The sequence below is a fragment of the Rhyacophila brunnea genome, unplaced genomic scaffold, assembly GCF_057557595.1.
Source record: "Rhyacophila brunnea isolate RB1 unplaced genomic scaffold, BYU_Rbru_1.0 scaffold_16, whole genome shotgun sequence".
Taxonomy (NCBI): Eukaryota; Metazoa; Arthropoda; class Insecta; order Trichoptera; family Rhyacophilidae; genus Rhyacophila; species Rhyacophila brunnea.
Genome location: NW_028232816.1, coordinates 9,438,236 through 9,462,207, shown reverse-complemented (window position 1 = coordinate 9,462,207; position 23,972 = coordinate 9,438,236). Strand labels below are relative to the sequence as shown.

The 23,972-nt window shown below is 35.1% G+C and overlaps 1 protein-coding gene across 2 annotated transcripts; it reads left to right on the top strand.

Annotated features, from left to right (window-relative positions):
- Positions 1 to 1,603: 1,603 nt before the first annotated feature.
- tamo (PUB and ZnF_RBZ domain-containing protein tamozhennic) lies at positions 1,604 to 21,250 on the top strand. 2 transcript variants are annotated; one of them, XM_085943611.1, is made up of 7 exons: positions 1,604 to 2,249; positions 4,038 to 4,237; positions 5,320 to 5,499; positions 7,406 to 7,544; positions 8,368 to 9,253; positions 10,625 to 11,124; positions 18,893 to 21,250. In XM_085943611.1, the coding sequence occupies exons 1-7, from the start codon at positions 2,093 to 2,095 to the stop codon at positions 19,168 to 19,170; spliced, it is 2,340 nt and encodes a 779-aa protein (XP_085799737.1). In that variant the 5' UTR covers positions 1,604 to 2,092; the 3' UTR covers positions 19,171 to 21,250. The 2 variants fall into 2 exon arrangements, with proteins under 2 accessions (XP_085799737.1, XP_085799739.1); XM_085943613.1 differs by having other exon boundaries at positions 2,002 to 2,249; positions 4,038 to 5,063; positions 5,148 to 5,499.
- The last annotated feature ends 2,722 nt before the right edge of the window (positions 21,251 to 23,972 follow it).

Here is a 23,972-nt window from a genome sequence, read left to right as displayed (position 1 = left end):
AAATTTTAATTAAATATATGTTTAGGTAAAGGGTTAATTAAGGTAGATTAAATGTAAAATATGATTTGGCTTGTAAGGTAATTTTATTGGTAATATAAAATTGTAATATAACGGTTAATGTAATGTAATATGCAATGGGTTAGTTAAATAATAAAGCGAGACGTATGGACGGGCGTTAATAGTATATGGTAATTAATGTAATTAAGGTAATATTAATATTAATCATATTATGTACATCAATATCACTATATGTTTGGTTAATAGACTGACATCCGTCAACCGGATATAAACGTGTAGCATATGGCGGTATCGGTGTGAATAGGTATAAGAGTAGAAAAGATCGAGCGTCGGAAAAAGAAATGCGACCACCCCTAACTGAATAAAAAGGCAAGATTCTAAAATCCGATATCAGTCTGATTGTGGATTCCGGGGGTCGTCTCTGCGACGCTTTGTTGCCCCGGGACCCGCGCGATCTCGTCTGCATAACTAATTAGAAATAATTAAGTTAATGTTAAATAATTATTTAATAATATTCAAGTTAATTTTAAAATAATTAATTAATAATATTCGAATTAATTTTTAATTAATCAGTAATAAATGTGGTTATTTTTGTGGACTTCGAGATATAAATAAATCAGACGTTTTCAAATGTTTTTTTTTAATTTCGAGATTTAAATAAATGACTTTTCATAATTTACTTGTGAATTTCGGATGCGAACAAATTCAGACCTTTTCCTTTTGGATAATTGTGGCTTGTAGACGTTAAATATTAATTTTGACATTCGACTTATTGTGATTGTTTAACGAGAATCTAGTTACATATAAACATTATTTCATTGACATTTGATTATAAACTTTTGAATAAAGGGTGACCATAAGTTAAATTGTGTAACAACATTGATAATATACCAGTTATGAAGTTTAACCAGTGTTTTCTTGAGTTATCGACTTTCTTTGTCTACCGTAACTACTTGGTTACTCCACGTCTACGAGATTCCTGCCTGTTCCTCCACATTAATGAACCTCCACTTCCAAGTGCCTGAGCTAGTCAGGAAGTCGGAGGCCTTCATTAGGTTAGGTTAGGTTAGGTTTGGTTAGGTTAGGTTAACCTAACAAATAATTCAGTTTATCGGCTCTTTTCAAAATGTGTTTTCCGCTGTATTCCGTATAACCGAACAGTACCAAAAGTACTTACTAAAATTTCGATATTTCCGTTCGTTAAATTGGTGCAAAGTACTATAATTACGCAATATAAAAAGATTTGGAGAACTTGGAAAAAAATTGCTTGAAAAACGTAAAAAATCGCTTGACTGGTTTAAAATGATTTTTTTTGAATTCTTCGGTAAGCATTTTTGGTCGGAAGAGGTACCTACCTAAATGAAAAGGGGTCTCGGAGTTTCTCAGTTTCTCGAATTCTTCGTTTTTTTCCGAGAAACAAAAAACCTATACCTACATTTTCAACTGATTCTGATGACAACGCGTACTATATTTTCCCCCCAAATACTATAATTTTGGAAGCTCTGTACTATAATTCCACTTTTAAAAGATGGCAACACTGTAATGAAGACGAAAATAAATTTTTATTAGCTTGCCACCCTTGCGCAGGTGTCATAATAATAGATTTAAAGTTAGGATGTAGTAACTACACAATTTTTGTTTTAAATATCTCGTGTGATCGCGATCTGCGAAAAATCAATGAAATGTCCACTCGCAAGGAGGTCCCATAATTTAAAAGAATATTCTCGGTGCGCTTTTCTATTTGTGATCTATTTTTGAATGACTATTTTAGGATCGGACAGCTTAGCACACTAACCTTACGGATCGACATTTTATTTGCTCTGTTTTATCAAATGTATTTATGATTCATCGTGTTATTGTTGAATCGTGATTATGTTATCTGTATTTTACTTATAATTGTTCGGCATCGCGTGAAAATGTGTATTATGGCTATTATGAGTAATACGATGTTTTATTGAAAAACGACAAACCCCGTATTTTGACATGTGAAAAAAATGCAGCTGTTGTCAGAGTGATACGGGATTATTTTACATGCTATTTACGTATCGCGCTGTTACCATTAACAGTTTATTAAATGAAAGAAACGCAAAGACACGTTAAAATGGCGATGACTGATTATATTATAAGGGAAAGATTGCCGGAGCTGCGACGTATGATTGACAATACGCATCTTAGTTATTTGGAAACCGATGACAGCCCGGAGAAATTGGATCAGCGGAAAAAACTGGAAGGTATGTGCGATATTAATAATGACTAATGGGAGAAGCATTCCAATAATAATTAATTTTTAAGCTTTTTCTGAACGGTTTTTCGTAAGAATGATTATTGACAGTCGACATCAATAAAATCATCCATGATTTCATTGCTGAATCCGCAAAGAATTTTGCAGGTAGTTGTACAAGGTAACTTCAGGGGGAGGAAGTAATGGTTCATAAATTTGGTGGTTTTTCTTAAATTTTAACTAAGCATTGTGAACTTTAGGTAAGTACCTAAATATACAGTATTTATTCCATACCGTAAAAAACAACCCCAAATTCACATTTGTAATTAATGTAGAAATTAAAATGAATGTATGTCAGACAAATTTATGCAATATAAAACAATTAATTGATACTTTGAAGTTAACTGCTCCAAAAAACCACACCATAAACACCTTGCACCATACCTGCGTTTTTATTCCAATAAATCAACTGCTAGTAGAAGATAGCGTGCCAGGATTATCGAATTGTTATTACCTTGGTAACTTTAGGAAATTGTCTAGCTAGACCAACTAGCGTTTCTCAACCTTTTTACACCTGCGGACAGTGACGTCCCGTGGGGGTAGGCAGATTGAGCGTCGCTTGGGGGCGGCAAATCGAGAGAATAATTTGGTATACTTACATAAAAAAACATAGCTACCTAAATTTAATAATAAGGAAAATACCTTTCCATTAAAAAAATCACCGGTTAGAAACAAAATGTATTACTTAATCAACATAAAAGTTTTAACAGGACTGTAATTTTTTGTCGTGTTCGCGATGTCTAGTTTACTTCTGTTGCTCTTCGGCATCCTTGGTAACCAGAAACTACACGTGCAGATTTACGGATAATTACAGTCTGATTTATTAACCAGTAAGCACGGAAATTGCGTTGGCCGTTGAAACTGAAGATGCAACCCTCTCTTACAGAGCGATTTAATTTTGTTTTCAGTGGTAAATATTTTGTTAGTAGGTATTGTATCCATACAACACATTTCTTAGATATTGGAATCATGAAAGGATGATAAAAAATACCGTATAAAAAGGGGCGGCATTTTGTCTAGGGACGTCACTGCCTGCGGACAATTGAAAATAGGAGAAATGTTTTGCACACCATTAACGCAGAAACAATTTTTTTAATTTATATGGTTACGTATAATAACGTCTGATCGCGATTGATTTCATCATGTAAAACCATTAATCTATTTTAAGAACAAAAGCAATGCACAAACAATTGCAGGTGCAAGGGTTTTGAAGATTTTATTGTTATCTTTAGCATATGCATTTGGACGCCAAAAATTCACAAACCACCAGAAAATTTCTGCTGACCAAGGTAATACAATTCGATAATTTGCGCGTGATACATTCCTTTCGCGGTTCGTATATTGGAATAAAGACACTGGTCTTAAGCAGGTGTATCATGGGCCCTATGTTTGTATGTGAAGCATCACTAATTTCTATGATTGGAAATATCTTCGGAGCAGTTACCCGAAACTGAAGCACATAAGTGTGCTTTGAATGAGTTTACATGACTTTAAGTGGGAGAGAGGAGCATGTAGACAAAATTTAAAGTTGTAACAGTAGGTAATACAAGACTGCTGAACAATCAAGTGGAGAGATGTTCATATTCGTAGTATGACACTGCAAATACTCTAAATGCAACAAAATTGTGCTTTGGCCACCAGGTTGGACGTTATTAATAAATAATATGAGTTGGATATTAATAAATAATATAAGCTTAATTGTACTGAGTAATATTGATAATCTCATGTTCCTACACAGGCTATATTATGGAGTATCTATGTTTGGTGCCTCACGAGAACAAGTTCTATCTGCCGGAGACTGCGGAGGTGTTATCGCGAAGCGCCATGGCCGATTGCGACTTCAGCGGTTACCGCCTGGCAAGGGGGTGGGCGGCCCTCGCCCGTTACGCCGCCAATCTACTCGCCCAGCCGTGGAGGAAGGAATACCGCACTATCAGAGTGAGTTATCTACTGATTTTTTCATTCTAGATTTCAATGAGAGAATCGTTTATGAATGTTTCGCAGGGTAAAGGAGAAGTATTTTAACTACAGTTGCGCCATATAAGACATGATACTAGAAGCATTCAAAAAATATTGGATCTTTGTTTTTCCCGCGGAAACGGGAGATCTTCTCTGTTGACGAGATGGACGGTACTTTCAGTGCTTGCATTAATTTTTTCCCGCCATAAGCAATGTTTTCATTTGGCAAAGTACACTAACATTCTTACTATCCAAACTGCTCTACACTATCTGAGTCGGTGAAGTATATGTTCGCATGCATATTAAAGTCGAGTTGAGTCATCGAAGGTGGAATTTTTCTTTCTCACTTGCCCAAGTGTCATTTTTATCACTTGTCTCGCTCATTTTTGAAACACGTGATGATGAAACAAAACAAAAAATAGCTTAATATGTGGTATCATATGAACAGTACCACTACAGTATGACTTCTATATCAAGTTTTCTACATCATCATGGTCGTTTCTGAAACTAAAACCATCCCCCCGCGTTTATTTTCCCGCTAATACATTCCCTGTGGCCATAATTGAAGGGGTTATTGCAAGACAATGATATGCCACCGAAACATAGTTTGGAGATATGAGCAATTTAATGTTCTTGTTCGTTCACTATTGTAACAGGAAAAATTACTATCCTCATTAAAATGTTCGATATATCTCACATCTAATTATTCTGTTTGGAGCAGAAGGCGTGGATGACTGACCGATAAGTAAAACATAAGTGTATGCCCTGGGAATTGGTTTTCTTCAAAGTCATAGCTATGTGGCATGTTTTTTTATTTTTTATTTTATTTATTAAGGAAAACAAATAGTTACATATTGATTACAGAAATTTAAAATATAATAATAAAAAGTTAATGCAACCACATAATTATCGATATATGCGATAACCCCTTCAATTCAGAGTGTGTTTGATATTGCATTTAGTGTTAATAGCATTAATACTAAATGAATATTTTAGTATGGCGTATGATCTCCCAAAAGTGATGCATTTTAATAATATTAATTGTGATTATGTGCCCATAGTTATATAGTGGTTTCTACAAACACGAAGTGGAGGGTTCAGGGATGATGGGCGGAGGGGTGATGCTTCGAGCTATGGGATACCGAGGAGCTGATGGATGCCTCTCGCTCGATGGTCCCGTTTGTCCCGACCAAGTGGCGGCCGTCTCCAGAGATTCACTCATCGCTTATGTTGAGTGCCAAGTGAGTTCACACGATTATTCAATTTTTGATTTGCGTATGAGGGAAGATTTAGTCGAATGGCAGTTGATGTTTCAGATGTATGACATATACCAATTTTGTGAATGTTTATTTAAATGTTCAAAATAATGATGGTTGCATGTATTTCATTGCCGACTTATGGGCAGCGTTCGTAACATTGCCTTTCCAGCTGATATGCAGCATGGGTCTATATTACACGGATGAAGGGATGAAAGGGTATGTGGTGATAAAGTCGTAGTCACTTTTTTATTCATCGATACAAGAATAAATAAATACAATGATAAAGATGACAGAGTGATGTTGTACTCGCGGGTACAGATATACTGATGAGACTGATGTTATCGATAGATTAATCGGATCATGAGATTGGACTCAATTGGACTCAATGACGGTTGACTGCCGAGTGACTCGTGATGACCAGTGAGTCGAGTGATGGACTCGAGATGAGTGACGAGTTATGGATCGTCCTTGCTATTTATACAAATGCAGTCCATACATTACAAGAGACATTGTCGCAAATAAACAAATAGTTATAGACATTAGACACTTTTGATCAAGGTGATGATTTTGGAAATGCTGACAATTGCTTCCGCTTCTTTGTTTTGTTTCGACAACAAAACGTAAATATTAAAGTGTGTCACGCTTGTAATGCTGAGTGATATGATTGCAACATGCACATTTCGAAAGCTTCAAGGCACTGACTTTTATCCGGTGGCCTTGAGTTTAATTCTGGCTGAGATTACAAAACGTGTGATTTTCTGAAAGTTTGGATGTTTATGTGATTGTTTCAATTCTGCTACTGCAATACTGTTTTTTTAATTCAATAGTATGGTCCCTGGTATCATACAGACTGAAACCTTAGTATATAATGGAATGTGCTATCTCCAAGGGTACTCCGTTTACTTTGCAGGGTTTGTCAATTAATAGGAGACTCGTTTGTACTCATGTGTTTTGGCTTATTTGTTATTCAGGTTTAGGATGTATTTGTAGCAGGCCTCCGTTACCCTATTAATGAGTATTTGCAAATCTTCCTGACTATCAGCAATGAGCAATTTTTGGAAATAGATGCCTCGTATTTAGGCCCCGTCGAGCCGAGATGGTTTTCTGCTACATATTACGTATGGCCTTATATTGGAGAGGGTCCAGAAGAAATTTTTGAGACTCCTTTACTTTCGGTTGTATGAATATTATACGTGGCTCTATCCGACTGACTTTCTCTTAGGTATGCTTACATACTGTAGCTTAAAGTTTAGAAGGGATCTTTATTTAGCTGCATATTTTTTCCGACTTATACGCGGCGTGGTGTAAATGGAAATTTTGCCATTATTGTTCGTATTGGCTTGTGTGTCTCTGATAATTATCTATAACATCGGGGGGCATCCGTTGTTTGTTCTTCCAAGGTGCAGAACTAACCGGCCATTAGTAATGCCAATTGGGAGAGCAATGACTATGTTTTATCAAATTACTTAGAATATTGATATATTCCACTTACGTGAGGTGAATTTAGGTGGACGTTGTTTTATAAGTTTTTAAGATAGGGTCTATCAACCTAGTTCACTCTGTGTGCTTCCATGTACTTTTATTTTTATTATTTTATTATTGTATTATTTCTCATATTATCCTGTATTTTTATTTGAAAATTGTTAACACTTTATGTCATATTGTGAACGCTTTGAATTTATAATTTGTCATGCTCATTATCATCAGCCTGAATCTATTCACTGCTGAATGAAGACCTCTCCAAGCTGATTGCCACGTTCTTCCGCAGAACTTTATCATATCATCGATCCAGTGGCCTTGTCATGCCATGCCATGTCATGTTCATTATTACGTAAAATAAATAAATTTGGATTTGGTTTTTATTGCGATTATTTTATGGTGTTTTTAGATTATGACGCAGATCTGGGAAGAGGTGGCTAAGCACGGCTCGTGCAGCTGGTGGGAGGTAGCGCAGTGGCGGGAGGGTGGCGCTGGGGACGTCAAACAGGCGGTCAACGCCCTCTTACACACCAATACTTCTCACAAAGGTAAAATTATTATGTATCAATCAAAAAACATCTGTTTTTTTTGTTATCTGGGTTAGCTGCTATTAATAATAATTTAACTGATAAAAGAATGTAATAAAAAGTGATTGAAAATGTTGGTCTGCATACCTGTATTCAATTTATATCAGGCACACGCGAGATAAACTAATAGAGATAAAATATTTTCTAATAATATATCTCTATTAAATAGGTCAGTGGTCGGCAACCAGTGGCCTGCATGATGCCTAAATGTGCATTTCTTGCAGCCGATAAATGGTTGATGAATTATTCGAATAAAATTATTGACCAAAATCTACATCATTTTATATGTTACTAATTTGTCGCCGCAGTTGGCTAACAAACACAAAAAAGACATTTTGTTGATACTATTGGAGATTGCATACTGACTGTTTATGTAACCTTTTAATGTAAACACCAGTGTTGTGCCAAGACAAACTAGATTGCGAAAATTATAACTTGAAGTGTCATGGGCGCCGTGCCGTCGTGGTGTTGCGATATATTATGAAAGGATTGCTAGTATTAGGGGATTTTTTCCCCCTACTTTGGTTCAGAATGTGAATATCGAATACAATACCAGACGACAATATTTTCCAATCTATCAGGATATTTTTAGTTATATGGTAACACTTAAATGTCAAAGAATATCTACTTTAAATGCATTGGAATGAATTATGTAAATGATTTTATAATTAAATACCAAATTGATTCGGTTACAATATGAATCAAATACCCTCAAAAGATAGTATAGTACATATCAATGTATTTCCATTTACATTAGGCTAATGTTTTGGTTATCCTTTTTTAGATATTTACTCAAACGTGAAGTTTCCTGAGGCTAGCATCACGTCGAGCCAAAAGGCAACTATGCATCAGCGAGGTCACTCGATGGACGGCCACTCTGGGTCGAGAGGCCGCGGTGAACTCCGCTCGGAAGACCGTGTGGATTCGGTGCCCCCTCTCTCCAACGGTCATGCAACAGGCCCCCTTCCTCCCCTAGTCTACAACACGAATCGCTCCTTTCCACCAGACTGCCGCAGGGAACCGAACTCGTACTATTACTCCGATGGCTTGCCTCGTCCTGTGGAAAACTTTCGCGGACAAGAATATCAAGCTCCACCGCCGATGATGCCTGCATACGGTGCCATGCCGCCGTTTTATTACGGACCGATGCCTGTCCATCCGTATGTCGCGGGGCCTGCCTTACTACCATACCCTACAGTAGAACCGATGATGAACGGATACCGATCCGGACCTATCCGTCAAGTATATTATCCGTCCGTTCCGACTGGGCGGCTGATTGAACTCGACCAACCGGTGGAAGCTCCGCAAATGCGTCGACCTGAACGAAACTCTAGTTACAACGGAATGGACGGCCATTCGAAGCGACAACGCGACATTGCACGGCACGATTCTGATAGAAGAAATGGAGCTACGGTCAAAAGTCCAGAAGGCGATCCGGACAGGCGCTCCGGACGTCTTCCCGAAGCTCCGGTATCGGTGCCTCGCTCTGATACGCAGCCTTCGCTGAGCCGAGCCCGAGAAGATGGCACAGGAACCTTCGAGAGTTGGGACTACGTCTTCAGAAACCTGGAGACGCAGGGCTACTCTAAAGATCTCGGTGAACGCGGAGATATTCTATCGCCGCAGCCCGACAGAGAGACCAGGACTGCCGGCAGACCAGATCCAAAGAGGTACCTTAACATCTCACGATGCCAGATTTATTTAACTACACTTGAATCCATGATTCATAATGGCTGATTGCTTTGTTACTTACAATTAGGGATTGCAATACTGAATGAAAATACCAATACCGGTAATTCGGTATTTCCTATTCGTAAAATAATTGAAAAAAAAATAGAAATACCTAGGTAATTAAATTACCAATAAATATTATAATATAATGTGTAAAAATCTCTTTAAAATATTAATATTTTATAGCATGTGTAGCTGAAAGAACTGGGATAAAATAGTTGCCGACTTTCATTTTACATATTATTATGTATCTGTTTTGACCATTTTCATAAATCAATCAACACGCATGAAATTTAGTTAATTTAAAAAGGAGTCGTAGCAATCCTCTGCATAATAAATTATTTAAGTATCAAAATTTGGTCTGCTTTGTGTATTATCTGGGGTTTTACTTCAAAATATTTTAAAGTAAAAAATACCTAAGAGCCGATTCTCATGGATGGCATGCAAACCCAAATAAATTTAAGAATAAATGAAATTTAACAACATTACGAATGAAGGCTTCCCCTAGGTCCTTCCATTATTGTCATGCCCCTAGTTCTTCACCATGTCCGGAAACTTGTACGTATGCAGTTCGCCGTATCACATTTCACCGTGAAATGTTGTATCGGAAATATTTATGGCCGTATATTAAAGACCGTTCAACCTCTTTGGGTCGTATAGTACTGATATAAAATTCATGTCTAAATTAAACACGGTTCTTGTCGGTTTACAGAGAGCAATCAGCAAAGAAATTTTGAAAACAGCCAATATACTGGATTATTTGTTGGGTTAGGTAGGGTTTTCATTCTTGAATTTATGAATTTTTCCAAAATCAGACATGAAAATTGAATTAGTGATCATATTGAATCTAATAAAATTGGAGACCGTATAGTATACGGTCATCTCTTTCCGATAAGGAAGCTCGCGGCGTACTGTGCCACGGTGAAATGTTTTACGTACAATTTACATGTAACTGTTCTTCATTTCTGTCTAGTTTCGGCGAACTTGATGAATATGTCGATTCAGCGTGTTACGTGCCCCTCAGATACCACCGTATGACTGCATTTATGGTTTTTTGTGTGATTTTTCCGCATTTTGCCCTGCACACACCTTTTCGTGCCATGATGCTCTATGCTTAATATTTTGATTGGTCATGCATTGCCAGGCAAAATTGAAATAGATGCTTCACATCGTCACTGTTGGGTCCCGTGATACGCTCGATTAAGACCGAGTGTGGTGCAGGACGGGTTTTGGTTTGGAGGGATTAACTTCAATGTTCATGTCAATGCATGAAAATAAATAACATTAATGTTATATTTATTTATCGATAGGTATCATCGCACCACAGTGGATCTCGAAGACGGGTTACACGCTATTGAACTGGAGAAGAAGTCTGATGAAGAAGCGTACAGAACCGCCAAAGTCAACGAAACACTTCTCAAAATAAAACAAGAAACCGAGGCCAAAGCCATAAGAGCCGACGCCAGGAAAAGAGTCCTAGCCGATGAAAGAGAGAAACGAAAGTCCACATCCCGGGACGGGCCTCCTGTCAATCCGGTCGGCGATATCAACACGGATTCGGAGGTCTCCGATCGATTGAGGCTGATTTCTAAGGAAGACGCCAGAGATAAGAAGGAAGCAGATAAAAGTGTCCGACGGGAGATTCACAGTGAGTTTGTGGTCGATCCGGACCGTTCTGATGGCCGCAAGATACGGAAGAGCATAGTTAAGTGTCTTAGTTCGGATGCGGACAAGAACGCCAGGAGAAAACTGTCAACGGAACGCGTGCCTCAGCTGGCGCCTATTCCTAAGAAGAATCACACCCCGCCAGGTGAATATTATGTTTCGTCTGTAGAAATAACAGGTATACTCCCAAGTTTTGTTAATATTTCTCCCATCGAGAGCTTAAGAGACACTGATACTAAAATTTGATGAAACGTAAATACTGGTAAATCTAATGATATTATAACATGGTTTATCAAACATAATTTATGAAAAATTAAATGAACTACAGTAAAACCTCGTTAGTAAGCATTGGCGGCCTTAGAACCGAAAAACTGGTAGGTCAATTTTGAATATATTAATTTAATTTGCCTTTTCGTTGTATACTTAAAAGACGTATTGCAAATTGACTTTTTATACATTATATAATAAGTGCTAGAAATTGTTATAGATAGGTAACTACTTACCCTTCAAAAAATGTCCATTTTTCATAACGCCAACCCATCGTAACCGAAATTGCACACAACGCGTTATAATTTTTTGTAAATTAAGTCCACTTTTCGTTCGTTACTTTTTGAAAAATCATCAATCACACGATTATAAAAATTGTCTATTTTTCCCACATATTTTTTTTCAATACTGAGCATTGCAAGAGCGGTCAGTCTATCTTGGCCCATCGTATTGCGTAGAAAGGTTTTTATTCTTTTGAGAGTAGAAAAACATCTTTCACTTTCAACTGTTGTCATTGGTATGACGCAAATAAATTGGAGAACTTTGATCGACTCGGAAAATGTTTTGTTGAAATTATTGCTGAGTAAAAAATGTAGAAGAGAAACTGCACTATTAGCGCCATGCAAATCATCTCGTTGATAAAACACCAATAATTCATTTTTTAACTTGGTTATGTTTATTTCTTCTAACTGTTTTACCAAATTTACTTGACTTGTGGGATTTTTTTTTTAAAATCAGTGTAATTTTCTTTATTGAACAAATCGGATATAATGAGATGATCGTTGGATGTGAATCGTGCTTATATTTCCACTATAATTGTATCACAGACTTCAATTGCTACTGCGTTGCTATTGTCATCTATCCGTCGCTTTTTATGATCACCCGTTGCACAGCTGGAATTCGGATTAGTGCTAGCTTCATTTCTGATTTCGGAAATATATTTTTTAAAATTATCGATGTATGTTCTTATCTTAATAGCGTCTAAGTTTCTTTTTTGCATTTGTTTAAATACAATTTGACAATGAGGCATTATTTTGTGAAAAAAAGTCAACCAATAAATAAAAGTGTTTTTTTCCAAATTATTTATTAAGTTTTGGGCTTGACTTAGGGTATTGGTGTCATTTTCTCTGTCCAGTATTGAATTTAAACACTGTAAAATGTCTTCTCGGTACAAAAAAACTGTCTCCACACATTTAGCATTGAAGCACCATCTAGTTGAAGCTGCTTTCGGTAGACGCACTTTGACGAATTCATCTAATATTTTCGTTCTTTTTGGTGATCTCGAAAAAAAGACGGAAAATGATTGGACTGTGGCAAAAAAAAACTTTCAGACCAGTGGTTATGGTGGATGCTTTTTGCAGAACTAAATTAAATTGATGAGCATAACAGTGGATGTACTCCGGCATGTACCTGCCTAATATCTTCGCTTGTAGACGTTTATCATAGTTAAATGTCTCATTCTTTATTTCGTTTAAAATATAATCCAATGAATTAGACATTTTGTCTCAGTTCAAACAAATAAACCGTCGTAAATTCCACAAAAATTTGTGTGTATATTCGTATAATAACTGCACCAAAAACTATTTACATACGTTTAAAACACCCAAAGACATTCGTCGAAACTTGTCAACTGTCAGAAAAAATATATCATACAATAATTTCCGACGTGGCAGTAGCAATGGACCATAGTCGACTTTATCATTCTGTTTCACATAATTAGCTGAAAATATTTTTTGTTTCACACTCGGACAATGGCCGAGAGGCATATAATCCACGCATCCTTGGAACTTAAAGCGTCGAATATTGTTTTATATCTTTCTTTGTCTAATGTATGAAAAATGAGAGAGAAAATTTTATAAAAATTCTCAGTTTGGGTCAAAAATTGAATCGCCGGACATTGGCGGCGAATTATCGCCCATCGAGAATACAAAACAAAAACACAGCGTACGCCTTATAATTTCAAATCCACCGATTATTATTATATGACATTGTACATATTATTAATATTATTATGTCGATTGTAAGGTATTTATTTTGGGAGGACAATGACCGAATGACCTAATGGGAGAGCCGCGTATGTTAGTAAGAACACTGATAATTTGAAATTCACCATAATTCGAATTTTTCGCGAAAAAAAAGTCCCTTGAGCATTATTTTCATATAAAACCATACCTTAACCTTTTCCACTCGAAATTTTTTTTATAGGTACATACCACCCACTCGAGACTTTTTTCCGTAAAAAGCATAATTTCAATATAAAACATTTAATTGGTGAAAAAAATGTAAATTTTTTTTTTTTTTTATTTCTATAAAATAGATTTATAATGAATATACTGTACTTATTTTAAGTTTATTTATAATTCTTCATTGTGTGGTATTTCACAAAGCAATCTCCAATATGTAATCCTGGCTTATCACAGAATCGTAATGAAATAGCGGTATGTAGAGAAGTGGCTATAAAGTCTAAATCGTCCATACATATAGTTATGACTGTAAATATGATCCAAATGATTTGCCTTCAAATACACTTGTAATATAAGCAGCCGACTCGTAAATTTTCTAAATTAGTTTCGGGCTCATAACAACTCATTCCCAGTGCGGTACACATTATCAAAAGATTTATCAAAAAATAATAAATCGATACGTAATAATTTTCATTTGACTCATTAGAGTATTTCACATTATATTTGTAAGGTTCTGAATCGGCATAATATAATAGTAAGTATTGTCATCAAAAACAGTCTATTCAAATATAAAACTGTAAACTATACGAGACGCCCCTGCGCAAGCGAGAACCAATAAAAAAAATAAACACACTTCAAAATCATGCGTGACAAACACTTCAATTCACTCTACTCTGGGAACGTTCAATAAATAAAATTTATGTGACAAAAAAACATTGCTTGCAAGCAAGCGACCTACGAATAAAAAAAGAGAAGATTCCGATAAAAATACTATGTAGAAATTACGCACGCAGTATTCTTTTGCTGACTTCTTTCTCAGATAAATGTAATAACCTATTATTATTCATTCTAACTTGATTGAAATCGCATTATAAAAATTGCTGAAAATATTACAAAAAATAACTTTATTGGCATGCCGCCGCTACGGCGGCACTCGAGTAATACGGGAAACTTCTAATGCCGCCGGTATGGCGGCACTCGAGTGTTAAGGGTTAAATTCGAATTTAGTAATTCGAAATGATTTCAGAGCCCTGGCATATAAAAATATTCAATAAATCGTAATAAAAGTACATTATTTTATGAGCCAGTCATTGAAAAATGTGACAGACATTTCTTACAACATCAAAACTTACTTATTTTATGAAGCTAATAAAAATAATCCTGACATTTTATGACCCATTGACACACACAGCGGTATGTCATCAAAGTCACAACTGCACTCCACTCATAGGAAAAACAATAACTCACATGTTTCTGGGCTGTAGTTATTTAATTGTTGAATGTTTATTGGTTTTTCACATAGTTTTACTAGACAACCAATGCCAAACAATTGTATTGACAAATTGGAAAAATAAAAAGTATTTTCTAACTACTGTCCGACAAGAAGATCTAGGGCCTAGGCAATAACCGGAAGTCGCTAGTGCAGCTAAAAGTTGGACGAGCTTGTTAGTTCACAGTTTTAACACGTAGCCAAGAAGATCCTGTTGGACAGTACATGGTAACTTTAATTTATGGATTAATGACACATGGTATTTGCACAGATTTTAATTTGAAAGAATTGTATCGGAAATTTAGTAGGCAACTTAGACTATAGATACATCTAGACGCCACCCATTGCATTGCTAAATGAAGCTTCGTGCCGTGCTTTTGGTTTGTGGCTGAGCGAACGCATTCGTATTCAAATGTTCGAGACCATAGACCATTTCGCTAGTGCTCGCACTGGACGCTCTAGTTTTTCTATCTATTTTTTTACGTTATATAGTATTTTTAAGCGGTCAAAATGCAACCATTACGTAAAAATATTCATAATTTAAGTTATTTTAAAGAAACACGGTCACTTGATATTAAAATATATAATAATATACAAATAAATTATCACGAACATGTATCAACTTACCCATGAAACGTAATACCACCTTCTTGCTTATCAGTACGGCTACCACATTTTTTTAATACAACACACAGAACCATCTTTTCTACTTAATTAACTAAAAATATTTACCACTGACTTTATGTTTAACACAAAAAATAGCTATTTTAGCAACACGGTTATCGACGCATAGTTAAGCAATAAGGTAAGATTTGGCGGCTACACCGTAGCAAATCATCTCCCAAATCTGTAAACCTTTTATCTTACTCTAGCGCGTGTCGCAGAGATTATAAGGGTGCCGAATACTTTCTCACTCGCACTTATGCATCGTTTTTGTTCAGGCCTTGGTAGGCAACATACATCTATGATCAGAAACGAAATTAATAAAAAGCAAAAAAAATTAAAAATTTCAAATTTTTAATATTTCCCCCCCGTACATTTCATATTTCGTAAATCGATTTTTTTTCCGGTCTCATGGCATTCGTATTAACGAGGTTTTACTGTATGTTCATACCAGTGGTAGTTTATTGAATTTTATTCAGTTCTTTGATGGTGTTATTTACTAAGTCGTATGCATGAAATTAATGTAGCTATCTCACTCGAACTAAATACTGGTCAAACTGCTTGTTAACGAATGCTATAAAAATGTAAACGTCACAATGTGGACATAATGCAAATAGCTGCCTCCTGTCCTGTAAGTCAGTGCTCCGCAACCAGTGTGCCGTGAGACGATGCTAGGTGTGCCGCGGTGCAATAGCCAAATTTGCGTACATGGATGAACTTAATAAAACAATGCGTGTCAGAATGAAAATATATTGACGTGCTCTGATAAATTAGCAGAATTCAAAAATAAACTCGAACTTTGGCAGAAGGATCTCTACAAATATTCCAAAGGAACTACCAGACCACCATTGAAAACTAGCAATCAATTTTGGATCCGTCTCAAAAACATTTAACTTTGCAGCAAAAGAAATTTCATCAGTACTTTCATAGAATCAATGCGACTGGATACGAAACCCTTTTGCAACCAATGCCGAAAATTCTATAGAAGCGCTTTTCCTATAAATTCGAGAGGAATTTGTTGAATTGATAAATGACGGGACGCTAAAACTGAACTTCGCCGATGTTCCATTGGTTATTTTCTGAATTTCCGTTAATAAAAAATATTCGGATTTCCGACAAAACTATCGCAGTTCAGCTTCCATTTTCGAGTCAAAAAAAGTCGCCTGCGGCGCTATTCTACTACTATAGTATTAATATTTTAAGACATCTTATTGTAGGATACAATTTATTATTATTGTGTCAATACTCGACAAATAATTATTCGTAACCTGGGGTCCCCCTTCAGGATGTGGGGTCCATGTTTTGGTGTATAAATTGTTTTACGTGCGGTGTGCCGCGGAATTCTGGGTAGACCTTTGGTGTGCCGTGGGTGGGAAAAGGTTGCGGAGCACTGCTGTAAGTGACATCCAAGTGACAGTGGTATCGGCAAAAATGAATTTACTATAACCATTTTTTTTTTGTAGGTTAGTATCATCATCACTAGCGTTTGCTGCATACATTGAGAGCCTCATTAATTTTGTAGATTCTGCATAGCTTTACTACAGCAGTATGTTTACAAAACATGTACATCTGGGATTCATGATTCATACTCTAGATGCAATGCTCCTGTAATTCGATTGCACTTAGTACATATTATATTCACTTACGATGTCATAAAAAATGCAATATTTTCCCGGCTTTGCTATTAATATATTAATTCTGTTTGGTTTTATGTCATATTTTTCTTAGATTATTACAGTATGAATTCCTCTGGGTGGCTGTGTAAGCTAAAAATTAACATTGTAAAAAAAAGTTTCTTGATTTTACAGTTAATCCAACACTTGTGTTATTGCTACCAATTTAAATGGAGAATTTGCAATTAGTGTACGAGGGTGGGTCAATAATTCCTTAGAAAAAAGCATTAAAACAGGTTTTATTTTTGTATTTTTTTTTTATTTCTCAACATAATTTCCTTGGAGCTCAATACACTTGGTTAGACGTTTCTCAATTTTTTTTAAACCGTCAGAAAAATAAGTTTTCGGAAGGTCCTCAAAATAAGCATTTGTCCGATCGATGACTTCTTCATTTGAAAAAAAACGTTGTCCACTTAGCCATTTTTTTAAGTTTGGGAAAAGGAAAAAGTCACTGGGGGCTAAATCTGGCGAATACGGTGGGTGGTCGACCAATTTGAACTTCAATTCTTCAATTTTAGCCATTGATCGTAAACATGTGTGAACACGGGCATTGTCCTGATGAAAGAGGATTTTTTTCCTGTTTAAATGAGGCCGTTTTTCTTCAATTTTGTTTTTTAGCTGGTCCAATAAAGATGCATAATAATCCCCTGTTATTGTTTTTCCTTTTTCCAAATAGTCAACGAAAATAATTTCACGTGCATCCCAAAATACAGTAGCCATAACCTTACCAGCTGATTTTACGGTTTTCGCCTTCTTTGGACATGGTTTGCCTTCGCAATCCACTGCTTTGACTGTTCTTTCGTCTCGGGAGTATAGTGGTGTATCCATGTTTCATCTACAGTCACAAAGCGACGAAAAAATTCATCCGGATTGCGTTGCATGAGCGACAACAGGGCTTTAGAGGCCACCACCCTACTGCGTTTATTGTCGACTGTGAGCAAACGCGGCACCCATCTTGCAGAAATATTTTTCATGCCCAATTTGTCATGTAAAATAGAAATGACGCTACCTTTTGAGATCCCTGTAACCTCAATTATCTCACTCAACTTTAATCTTCGGTCACTTAACACCATATCGTGGATTTTATTGATCATTTCTGGTGTAGTCACCTCTACAGGACGTCCTGAGCGTGGTTCATCCTTTGTTGATGTACGACCACGTTTAAATTCATTTAACCAGTTATAAATAGTTGCAAGTGAAGGAGCAGATATGCCGTGAACTAAATCCAACTCATTTTTTATTTCCTTTGCTGTTAACCCTTTTATATTAAAATGTTTAATAACAACTCTAAACTCAATTTTCTCCATTTTCCATTTTTCCACAAGCAAATTTTTTTTTTAAATGTACGAGAAACACACAACAACCCGACCAATCTGATTGAAACTTCGCAGCATACTGAATCGGTAGTGCCGCTGCATGAAAACAAACCGCTTGCAGTACTAGTCGCGCCACCTGTCGGCTTTTCTAAGGACTTATTGACCCACCCTCGTAACTAGGTACACCTTTTTAACAGTAGAGTAATAATAATTTGTGTGAACTGTATGTATAGATCTACCATCATAAATTGGCATTTCAGCGAGGGCGCTAGTATGACATTGAGAATATTACCATAACTAACAAAAAAATGGTAATTTATAATTTTTTATTGGTAGTAGATTTCTGTACAAATATTATGCAATCCATAATTCGAGAAACATGTTGTAAAATTAAATGGCATTTGTAACAAATTTATCCTCGATAGACAATTTTAGTTTCAAATTCGACCGGCTGCCAACTTACGATGGTAGATCTTTACTTTAAAATATTATTTCTGCAATCGCAAAATTACTATATTATTTTTCTGTTTCTTTGTTTCAGTGCATTCAAATCACGTCAGGCGACTGTCGGAAACGGATGAAACTGTCGATAAAGAAGCCGCCCCGAGCAAATGGGAGTGCGCCACTTGCACTTTCTTAAATGCCGGCAAGAAGAAGGCTTGCGACATGTGTGGCAAGTCTAAAAAGTGCGGTGTGGAAGCTCTGCCCCTCACCAGCGGGGGCAAGGAGTGCCCAGCTTGTACCCTCGTGAACCGCCGCGAAGCAACTACATGTGCAGCCTGCGACACCAACCTACAGAACTCACCCACTTATATCTGAACTCGATTTCAAATTTTCTTTAACGACGAATTGATGGATTACCTATGGGTATTTGGATATATCCGTTGTAAACTGTGTACTGTTATTGAGAAGTACCAGAATGTGGTAGGAGCGTATTCCATCAGGGCAGCTTTTTAGTGGCTGGCACTCGAAGTGGCGTTTATAATTGTAGTCATTATAATATAACATCAATATGTTCTAAACTAACCAAGTATCTAAATTAAAACTTGAAGAAATACTTATTAATTCTATTGCAAGTTAGCCACTTGAAGTCATCATAGAATATTAATTTTTGATAGGAACATAATAGGTTGATCGGTGAAATTGAAAGTCTTTTTGAGAGTTATGTTTATTTTACACTTTAAATCAATGTACAGTAAAACCTCGTTAATACGAATATGTTATTTCGCCGTAAATCAATATTTTTGCGGAAATTCATAAAATCTATTTATAGCAACACTATATTATTTTACAAAATTAAAACAAGAAAAAAACTTTTTTCAAAGTTTTACTGTATTTTTGCCATGCATTTTGTATTTAGGAATTCGATTTTTTATCGTTTTTCAGTCCTTTCAATTGACGGGGGTTTTACTGTATTGGTGGTTACCAAATATGACATTACTATAACATTATTAACATATAAATTGTAGTTTTCGGTCATATTGAGCATCTGAGGTGTCTATTTCCAATTCTATAATTTATCGTCAAAACCTAACAAGAAGTAAGTATGTATGTATTTTATAGCTATATAATTTGACTCAATATCTACACCTCTTACATAAAATGCCGGACCTGCGTTTTTGGCTATTTTTGACTATTGCCTTTTATTAAATAATTTTGAAGATACAACAATGATAATCTGATAAAAAAAAGAAAAATAACTAAAAATTACTATTTCAGCATTAAAAATTAAAATTGTGGTGTCATTAAGATTTATTAAAATCGTACTACCGAAAAGTACATAGAAGGTGTCGAAATGATCAACCTTCCAAAATCCGTCAAAGGCATACGAAAAATCTAAATTAAAATGACATGTCCAATTCTATTTTGCTCATATTTATTGCAATTTAGTGTTATTCGGGTAATATAAATGGGCATATTGTTTTTAATTTGAATATACATTGAAAAAAAGCCAACGTTAAAATCAACCATTTACTCTTGAAACACAAAAATGTCATTTTGCCACCAGTGGCGAAGGGTGGAGGAAAGCTGTTAAGATCCGACATAAATAGTGCACATTAAACTTTGTCAGTCATTTGTATTTGTTTTTATTGAACTAAGGCTACAATTTACAGATGGTTAGTTTTTAAAAATAAATTAAACCTTGCCTAAACGAAACCATAATTGTTTTGGTATGTTATGGGTGATTCGACAAAATAGTGCACACTTTTTCATTCATACTTATTAGTTTTCGATAAATTAAGAATACATATTACACATGTTGTTGGTTAGTTTATTAAAATTCATTAAGCCCTGCCTCGACCAAACCATAGTAGATATAAAAATATTATTCTATCTATAAAATATCCAAAATTATCTATGATATAATGGCATAATTTTAGATATTTTATAGATAGACGATTATTTTTTGACTATTATCTATGATGGCTTGGTTTTCGCAGTGTTTAATTGAATTTAAAAAAATCTAACCAACACCATCTGTAAATTATTGTAGGCTTAGTTTAATGAAAACAAATAAGTATGACTGATAATGTTTATTGGGCACAATTTATATCAGTTCTTAACAGCCTACCTCCACCCTTCGCCACTGTTTGCCATATATATATTGAATTGTGGACATGTCCAGTATTTGGGAAGAGACGCCTCATTGAATTCATATTCAAGTCAGTAGAATACAATTACTAATGCAATTTTGAGATTTATTAATTTGTTATACTTAACCAGATTTTTTTTACAAAAATATAGAGTTTTTATAATGTGAAGATTTTTTTTTTTTTGTATTTTTGCAAGGATTTGATTTTGTAATAATTTATTGATGTTATGTTTTTCGAAAGCACAATAAAAAATGATTCTTATTTATTTTGTAGAAACCGAGCGGCTCAAAATTTGCACAATAATTAATAAAGAAAATATATATTCTATTTAAAAAAAAGAAAAAAAGATTGTGTGAACCACATTTTTAGAAATGAGTTTTTTTCTAATAGAGTCTAGCATTGTTGATAAAGACATTATACACACATAAAACTTATGCTAGCATATTATGAATACAATTTAATAATATAACATAATATATTAGGAATTATGTTATTGTCTATTGTACACATTCAAAAAAAAATCTATGAAAGTAGTGAAATTATAATAATAAATTTATTATTATAATTGCTAAAGCAGGGTTGATTATTGTAACATTTTTTTTTAAATTTAATTTTCTTCGGTTATTGATGAATTTTTTTTACTGTTTAACTAATCATTGGTGAATAAATTATTACTAATTAATAATAATTATTATGATCTGTTTTAAACTTTAGAAAATATACTCCGTTATTTATTGAGACTAACTTTATTAAGTATTAAAAAAAACATAGAAATTATTGTATGGTTAGGTTAGTGAATCAGCAATTTTCATTATTATATTACGTATATAACATAAAATTAAATATATATATATTTAGACAGTGTATATACCTAAATGTTAATATTATTATTTGTATTGCTTATGTATAATGAAATTATTAGAGTATAACCATTTTTCTTCAGCCTTTGGATATTGTATTACGAGTACAGTATATTATTGTTATCTGTAGAGCAAAATGTAGTGTAGCGGTCTTGCGATATAATAGTGCTTGTACACGTGCATGGATTTACTGGCAGCAATAGTGCATATTTTAAACTATCGTGACTTACAAGTATAAGTGCTGACTGTCTCTCCAATTCATTCTTTAAAAGTGAGCGAGACGCGATGTTATCATTTTATGGTACTATTTAGTACTATTTGACAGGTAGTGAAAATTGGTCAACCTGAAAATTGATTCGTAGTTCATTTTTTGCTGGCTGGTTCGCCACTATCGATCTACTGCGCAGGCGCAGATCGAAAAAATCAGGGTTTTATACCCCTTTTACACTTGCATGGGTTTACTGCTGTAAGTACGTATTATCGCTGACGTAACAAGAAAATTACGTGTAAACATGTATTATCATGCAGTTGCAAGATTGCATGCTTGAATCAAAAAAATTCGGAAGCTTCTGAATTTTCATGCGACAGTTGAGAATTTTTCGATCTGCGCCTGCGCAGTAGAACGATAGTGGCGAACCTGCCGGCAAAAAAACGAATTTTGGGGTTTACCGATTTTCACTACCTGTCAAATAGTACGAAATAGTACCATAAAATGACAACATTGCGTTTCGCTCATTTAAAGAATGAATTTGAGAGACAGTCAGTATTGTAAACAGTTATTGTCACGATAGTTTAATATACACACTATTGCTGCCAGTAAATCCAAGCACGTGTACAGGCGCTATGGCGGTTTGGGTTTGAATCATATATGAAGTTCTCATGTTGTTTATTTCATTAATAACCATTTCCCAAAAAATATGTTTAAAAATGTCTCGCATTGTTTGGGTTGATATATCTATATCGGCATTTGAATGAGTCTGTTGCAATACTTGTGTAGTTTCTATGACTACATTTTCATTAAATAATAAAAACATATGTAGGTAAATTGGCATTGGGAGAATGACTGACAACAGCTGATCTTTGTATATAAATTGCTCAGATAAGCCCATATTGTGGAGTCATTATGTAGTCGTTTGATTACTTTTGTTCAATTGAGGGTTCTTAAATTTAGTTAGCCGTGACAACCTATTGGACCCTTGCTGTGAATCTAACACGCATTGAAAAAAAAAGACGTGTGATACATGGATTCAAAGGCGGACACTCTGTCGATACATATTCATCTGTGGGGAAGATTTTAAACCATAGTCTTTGTTTAATAATTTAGATTTTTTTAAAAAAATATTGTTTTAAGTGTATCATTCAATGGGTTAGTGCACAAATGCCGTATGTCCCGTTTTGATTGTCTTGAAAAATCGAAAGATGTTGAAGAAAACCCTTTTCTGTCAGATAGAGTCAGATAGAGTTCCGTATGTTTTGAGATGCATCAGTTTATGATGTCGCGGGTCCCAGGTTAGAATCCTGAGTCTGGCAAATTCACACAATATTGTTTTTCAATTTGTGTTTGTAGTCAAGAGTATGTACCTAATAGGTTGAGCAAGTGGCTAAGATTCATTTCTCATAAAAACAAAATCTGTTAAGACGGTACTTCAGTGAAACGGCAAATAATTATCAACTATAGGTGCGACGAAATTTTGGACTCGCTGGCAATCGGAGAGCGAACATCGAGCTGTGAACATGTCAATTTGTTTCGTGATGGCGACAGGGGTATTCTTAAATCGTGTAAAGATGACTAAAAATCGTTATCCATTTACTTGAAAAAGAAAACATGTCAATGAATATATTATTATTGTTACTAATAGCAATAATTTAATACAATAACAATAAACAGAACATTAATGGACGTATGTTGGATTTATATGACAAATTATATTTCATTCGGCACGCGTCATTTGCACAATCCGCGCATTGCCTAGCCACGATCTTTTTAGACGATGCCTCAACTGAGGTATAGCCTTAATACAAACCTCCACTTTATGGACACCCATATGATCTTTTTTGGATCGGACATGGACAAAATGATTGAATATAAAAAAAATTGACCATTGTGATGTACATTATTTGAATAAGAATATCTTCTCAAATACACTATTTGAACAAGCAATATTTT